Source organism: Gopherus evgoodei, chromosome 1 (assembly GCF_007399415.2).
Source record: "Gopherus evgoodei ecotype Sinaloan lineage chromosome 1, rGopEvg1_v1.p, whole genome shotgun sequence".
NCBI classification, from domain to species: Eukaryota; Metazoa; Chordata; order Testudines; family Testudinidae; genus Gopherus; species Gopherus evgoodei.
The window spans coordinates 317,860,868-317,868,367 of record NC_044322.1 but is presented as its reverse complement, the minus strand read 5'-3'; the positions used below and the strand labels follow the sequence as shown (position 1 = coordinate 317,868,367).

Sequence of the window (7,500 nt, the reverse complement as noted above, 5' to 3'; positions counted from 1 at the left end):
CGCAACTTTGGCTAGGGAAAAGAAAAAACTTTTATAGCCTTTCTTATGTTAAAAGGTCAGAGAAAACAAATAACACTTCATCTTTTTGTCAATAAGAGAATTGAGGTCACAGTTGCATCGACAGTAACAAGTTACTAAGACCATAAATTAGAAGGCCCATAGTGTCTCTTTAAAGTCCTGTAGACACTGTTAGCAATGGACTAGTGCCAACAGCTGTGAAGGGGTGAAGGGTCTTCAAAGCACAGTGCCTGCCAGGATTGTCTACACACTTCATCCTTTCCCACTGAGGTCCAGTTAGTGCCCCCTGCAATCTGCCATCATCAATCTAATTCAATAGAGTGACAGAGACCAGGCAGTGTGAAACGCTGAACTCTGCCATTGAGTCGGCATCTACACTGCACTGGGTCTCATTACAACCGATGGACCTTACTTTTCTATCAGTCAGACAAAGCAAAAAAATGGCATAATTGGTCACACTGCAAGCAGAGTCTTCAGTTGGACTGTTACGTTGCAGCAGACCCTCTGTAAATTGTAAACAGCCCTTAAGAAACCTTTACATCTGCTTCCAAAAACATTTCATGTTCTTTACAAAACCTGTGTTTTATTTGGATTCATGAATGATTTTCACATCATTCAAAAATACAAAATATTTGTCTTTTCAGATTCTAGTGATCTTGCCACATTAAAAAAAAACAGAGAAAAGTGTTTTAAAATGTTGAAAAGGCTGATAAAATGTAAATAGATACAAAGAAAAATATCTATTGTTTTACACAGTAAGACAAAGTAAAAAGAACTACCACTTAAAAGTTCTGTTCTATTTACATTAATTTGGATACCGACAAAATGATTACTGTGCTTGTGGAAATAAGAAATCAGTTAGTGGTTCATCGTTGTTTTCTTAGGGGTTTCTAAAGCTTTCTTGCATGAATTTTGTGTTAAATTAGTTCAAATGCTAGAGCTACAATACAAAATTAGGAATGTATTAAAGTGGACAACTGGACTAGCTCATTATATAGAGCAACAAAAAATTGGTTCTGTACTACCTGTGCTACTGTAGATATTTTGCCTTTACTCCTACATAGAAGAAAGTACACCTCTACCCTGATACAACACTGTCCTCGGGAGCCAAAAAATCTTAACGCATTATAGGTGAAACCACATTATATCAAACTTGCTTTAATCCGCCGGATTGTGCAGCCCCCTACCCCAAGCACTGCTTTATCACATTATATCTAAATTCGTGTTATATCGGGGTAGAGGTGTACTACATATAATTTGGACAGTGCATCTTTAATTAAAAACACACTTGAGGCAGTGGAACAAAAAGATTTTTTTCTAGGCTTTATGTTATATGCACCACACTTTAGAAATATACCATTTGCCATGATGTAAAACTAAGAAAAAAAGGCCAGATGAGCTAACATTAAGCCTGTAAGCTCTGAGCTTCTAAAAGCAACTAGAGCTTCATTTGGGTTTGTAGTTCATATACATCATGGCAAAAAAATTAGATGATTATATTTTCTCGTAAATATTTTTGGTTTCTGGTATTAAAATACAAAAGAACCAAATAGCATTAGTTTTGTAAAGAAGAAACAAAAAATGTGTACACAAAATGTGTCCATGTTACATCAATAACATCATTTACCAAAGTCAAGAAATGTAAATAGTTCTATATCTTTCCTCTGCAAGTGCATCACTTCTTCATTTATGAACAAACACAAAAGAGTGATGACCAATACTAGGCTGTGATCCTGTTGTTCTGCAGCACTCCATGATACAAATGACTCCAAACATAGTGGATATAGCCCCGGATAACAACCCCTTGCAGCCCATAGTGGTGGCATGGCTGAGGGAAAGGTAATATGGCTGCGATTGTCCCTGAATGCTGGTGGTCTCTGGCTGCTGCAGTGGTTTCTCAAGTCTTTCAGTTCATTCTATCCCTGTGTCAGAAGATAGGACCAGAACAAAGTGGCTGTAGGATTGGGGGACCCCCGTGAGCACTCCTTGACTATAGCTGAAGATTTGGCCCAACATCTTTAAACAACAGTTCTGCAGTTGTGATGACCACAAAGGGAGGTTTGCCTGTGCCAGGACTAGAAGATGGGATCCATCTATATGCATGACAATGCTTCCTCCTGGACTGAGTCAGAATAGCTCAACTGAGTATCACAGAAATCTTTTGTTGATGAAGATTCTACAGTAGCTTAAGTGCTAAGACACTGTGCATTGTACACTAAGTACCTTAGCCATAGTGCAGCTATTCTGGTGGCAGGTGTAAAACAGAACAGCAGTTGATAAACCCTGTGTTGCCAGGCATTTGTTACAGTGCTTTACAGATTCAAAGTGACATACACATATCAACTAAGTAATTCCCCCAATATTAACTACCTCACAAGTGTGCTGTTGCCCCAATATAGAGTTGGGAAAACTGAGACATGAAATAGGGGAGGTGACTTGCCCAAGGCCACCGAAGAAGTCATTGTCAGAGTTAAAATTAGGCTCAATCCACTAGACGATGCTGACTTCAGAAAACTGCTGTGAGTTTCAAAACATGAAAGTATTTAACAAAGTCTTAGAAACATTCTAAAACCTTCTTATGAACATCAATAAATCGGAGTCAAGAGACACAGGCCTTTTATCCTAGAGCCATTGAGACAGGCGCTTTAAAGAAAATGAAAAATAAATAGATAATATGACCATGTAACAAACCTGTATTTCTAACTGCTGAACCACTTGCATTTGCACTCGACACTGAGCGGTGCTTCTGTCATCCAATGCATGTTCATTGTTAAGGTGCCTAGTAAAGAAAGAAAATACTAATAAAATACAGGGTTAAGGTGAGCATAATTTCTTTATTAATCAAATTTGCTTCTCCTGTGGATGGGACGTTCATTAATGTCAATGGAACATTTGCAAAAAGCTCCAAGTTGAACATGCCTAATATAAAACTATGTAAGATAACTATCAGTTCTGTGATCCATAGTGTTCCCAGCTGATAAATGCTAAGGGCCCAATTCTCCTGTGTGTTGAGGTTACTCTGCACATCTCTGCCAGCACAAAGCAGCCCTTAAGCCAGACTACCTGTCTACTAACAGATTTCTCCTATAAAAGGGATCCTTGAACGGCACAGAGCCAACACAGTGATTTCTACACTACCTCCACACCCTGCTGCTTGTATAAGTAAGTGGCCAGTACATCCTTAGATTCCACTGATCCCCAGCTGCTGTAGTGACTCCTTCAGGCTGTCCTGAATTAGTGCAGCCCTCATGATGCTTTCTTCATATGCTTTTCTGTAATTCTTTTTTTTGTTTGTTTTTTGTTTTTTATGATCTGGCATAACAAATACTAAGGAACAGCAAGCAATAGTAGAATCTCAATGATTTGCACTAATAATCCCCAAAAGAATTCTCAGAACAGAATAGAACTGATGCAGCTCCACAATCAAGGATCAGCTGGGAAGGGTGAGGCACTGGCAAAGGACAATTGCATACCTAGTATGCACTGCAGAGCGATTCCCCCTGGCAGTCTGTTGGAGCAGGGTCCAGGATGTGACCATTGGACCAGAAATTATGCAAATCCAAAACCAAATCTCCTGTATGGGGGAAGGAGCACATAGTGGCCATGAGGCGGCCAGTAAGCTGGGCACAGCCTAGGGACTTGAGAGATTGTCTCTCTGAAGGCACCACTGCACAAGGCAGGAGACGGGAGAGTTGAGTTCAACTCTTAGGGAAAATTATGTCTCCTCCCTCCAAATTGTGGAAGGCCCTGTTTATAGCACATTGGCTGCATGATATGGGTTTTCTCTTTTCACAACAGCGTAGAGAAGGTTTGGGGAGCAGGACAAGGAAGAAATGGAGGCTAGGTCATTGGCTCTGCAAAAATGTGGATTCGCTGGCTATTTCTCCTGCAGACCAGAGGTCAAGAGCTGCAGGAACTATTGCGCAGCATCATGGCCACAGATACCACCATCCATGCCCTGGGAGAAAGATAATTCCCTCCCTCCTTTCTTCCAAATTCCTCATTGTAGTTGCTTGATTCTTTTGCTGTAGGTAGGATTTGCCTCTTAGGGCTTGTCTACATCAGAAAGTTGCAGCGCTGGTGAGGGAGTTACAGCGCTGCAACTTAAGAGGTGTACACATCTGCAGGGCACCACCAGCGCTGCAACTCCCTGTTTGCAGCGCTGGCCGTACTCCCGTTTTGTCTCGGGTGTAGAGGATCCAGCGCTGGTGATCCAGCGCTGGTAATCAAGTATAGACACTTACCAGCGCTTTTCTTGACCTCCGTGGAATAAGCAGGTATCCCAGCATACCTGAGGAAGCCTCTGGTAATCAAGCTGGTCTCCTTTCCCGGTTTGCTCTCTCGTTCCCCGAACCCCAAGCAAGCAGGTCTCCTTCCCTGAGGTTTGCTGGGTGGTTCCGGGAACGCGAGAGCAAACCGCAGCGAAGCTGGTCTCCTTTCCGGGTTTGCTCTCGCGTTCCCCGAACAAGCAGGTCTCCTTCCCTGCGGTTTGCAGGGTGGTTCGGGGAACGCGAGAGCAAACCATGGCGAAGCTGGTCTCCTTTCCCGGTTTGCTCTCGCGTTCCCCGAACCTCCGTGCAAGCAGGTCTCCTTCCCTGAGGTTTGCAGGGGGTTCGGGGAACGCGAGAGCAAACCGCGGCGAAGCTGGTCTCCTTCCCCAGTTTGCTCTCGCGTTCCCCGAACCCCCCTTGAAGCCGCCCAACAGCGCTGCAGTGTGGCCACATCTAACACCACTTGCAGCGCTGGTTGCTGTAAGTGTGGCCACTCTGCAGCGCTGGCCCTATACAGCTGTACTAATACAGCTGTAACAACCAGCGCTGCAAAATTTTAGATGTAGACATGGCCTTAGTGAACAAACAATGAAAAAGCAGAGGATATTGCATCTCTCCCTCACCACAGTTCTTTGTTATTATTGTAACTTTAGTTTTTTAAAAGGAGAATAGAAATCACAATTTTTGTTATGCTGATGATGGGATTTGCATATGAGTGAGGTTTGACGGAGAGGTTTTACTACTAGTGCAAGAGGCATGGGGAAAAGAAGTATGACATTTTAGTTTTAGATCAAGTAGTTTTGTGTGAAACTAAAAGTAATGATTTAAATATTGGAGAGAATTATTTGCAATAAGCTTAAGTTTCACCAAAAATGGATTCAAAGACACACTGTCTCCTTTCACCTGAGGCCACAAAGCTTGTGGCCCTTAATTTTAAACTGCATCCCGCTAACTTTTTTGCAGGTGCAAAAATGGAAGCTAGAGCCTTAGAAATAAGACTCGTATATTTAGAGTGTGTTCTTTTGTTTTCTAACATTTTTATTTAAAAGAATCATTTCACTTCTCCAACCAAGTATGTTCATCTGATAAAATGAATTGTCAAAAATTCTCATTTTTTTATGATGGGTTCATTTCCACTGATTTTGAAATTAGGATAAATAGATAATCAGCTAATTAATGAATACATTTACTGAATGGCCTTTCACAACATCTTCATTACACAGGCATATCTGTATTCTTACAATGTATGTGGTTTATTAACACAATATTCATTTTTAACATGTTTTCAGGTAATTTATTACAAAGTTGACATACTTACTAGTTTCTATATAAAGTGGGTACAGTAATTCTAAACCTAATGCATATCTGTGTCAATTTTAAAATGAAAATGAAAAACAGAGAGAGATAGAGGGCATGTGTGTGTGAGCATAGCACCACACACCTGCTTGAGATGACTGCATACTCATTACTATGTATTACTTAATACAGCACCAAATGTTTGCATGACACTTTACAGCATAGAGAAAGACAGAGTCCCATCTCTGAGGAACTTAAAATATAACAGGAATGTGCAACGTGGAAGAAGGAAGTCCAGTATAAAAGCAATTTCAGTATGATGATCACCTGGGAGGCTACAGCACGTGTTAAGGTTTACAAAGTAATCTCCTGATACCAATGAGTGCCAATACAACATTTATGTCATTATGTCCATCATATAGTTGTTTATGTTTTGTATTTTTGAGAAAAATTATTTTAGGAAAGTGATAAGAGCTTGAAAATTTTTAGTAGGATGATTTTCTCTTATCCCTTTTCCTGTGAAGACTAGTTTTTTTATTTCTCATGAATGTTCAGGAAGTGTAGTGACAGAAAAAATAGGTCTAATATATTTTAAAGACCTCTAAAATATCTTTTTGGCTCTAAATTTAGGGTCTAATATCTTGCAATCTGCCAGGACTAGACATAAATTTTGTACCTCTGGAAGGCTGTGAGTCTATCCAAAGTATACGTTTTTTGTTTCTTGCCTTGCAGATCGAGTTATCAGAAAACTTCCTGAAGTTTGGAATGTTAGAAGAAGTCCCAACTGAGGTAGATTATTGGTCTGAAAGTGGGTGATGAGATGAAAGGGGCAAAATAAATGCAACTTACTTCATGATTTTGTACTTTAATACATGGTTGAACAAGTAAAGGGATTTTTTCCCCAGTTATCCTGGTGACAAATTTGATATGAAACTTTTATTAACTACACATATTTGTATAAGAAAGAATTAATATAATAAGTAATGCACACTGTAATTAAAGTGCACTAATGATACATTATTAATATAAATAATATGATTTGAGTGTCTTAAAACAGACAAGAGATTAAAAAGCTTGAAAATACAGTGGGATAGATTTTAAATGGGTCAAAATGCACTAGATTTTTGCAGATGGATCTGGATTCTGTAATGCAAAAGATACTGTAGCTTTGTAAGTGAGAACAGGTGTGTTGTAAACAAGACACGAGAAGTCATTCTTCCGCTTTACTCTGCGCTGGTTAGGCCTCAACTGGAGTATTGTGTCCAGTTCTGGGCACCGCATTTCAAGAAAGATGTGGAGAAATTGGAGAGGGTCCAGAGAAGAGCAACGAGAATGATTAAAGGTCTTGAGAACATGACCTATATGAAGGAAGGCTGAAGGAATTGGGTTTGTTTAGTTTGGAAAAGAGAAGACTGAGAGTGGACATGATAGCAGTTTTCAGGTATCTAAAAGGGTGTCATCAGGAGGAGGGAGAAAACTTGTTCACCTTAGCCTCCAATGATAGAACAAGAAGCAATGGGCTTAAACTGCAGCAAGGGAGATTTAGGTTGGACATTAGGAAAAAGTTCCTAACTGTCAGGGTAGTTAAACACTGGAATAGATTGCCTAGGGAAGTTGTGGAATCTCCATCTCTGGAGATATTTAAGAGTAGGTTAGATAAATGTCTATTAGGGATGGTCTAGACAGTATTTGGTCCTGCCCTGAGGGCAGGGGACTGGACTCGATGACCTCTCGAGGTCCCTTCCAGTCCTAGAGTCTGAGTCTATGAGATATGGTTTCAGCAAAGATTCTAGTGGACGTTTACCTATATCAATTAACCTCTGCGTAAATTGGCACTCTTGTCAGTCTCTGCTTACAAGAAGTCCATGACTAAAATAGCAGTGCTACAGGTCAGGAGGGAGGTGCACTGGAAGAG

General features: G+C 40.5%; 1 protein-coding gene across 1 annotated transcript in view; it reads right to left on the bottom strand.

Moving 5' to 3' along the window:
* Positions 1-7,500, bottom strand: part of FOXP2 (forkhead box P2) — a 667,025-nt gene that overhangs the window by 48,384 nt on the left and 611,141 nt on the right. The window contains exon 12 of the mRNA XM_030549047.1: positions 2,710-2,797. Within this exon, the coding sequence (XP_030404907.1) occupies positions 2,710-2,797 (88 nt within the window). The remainder of the gene's footprint in view (positions 1-2,709; positions 2,798-7,500) is intronic.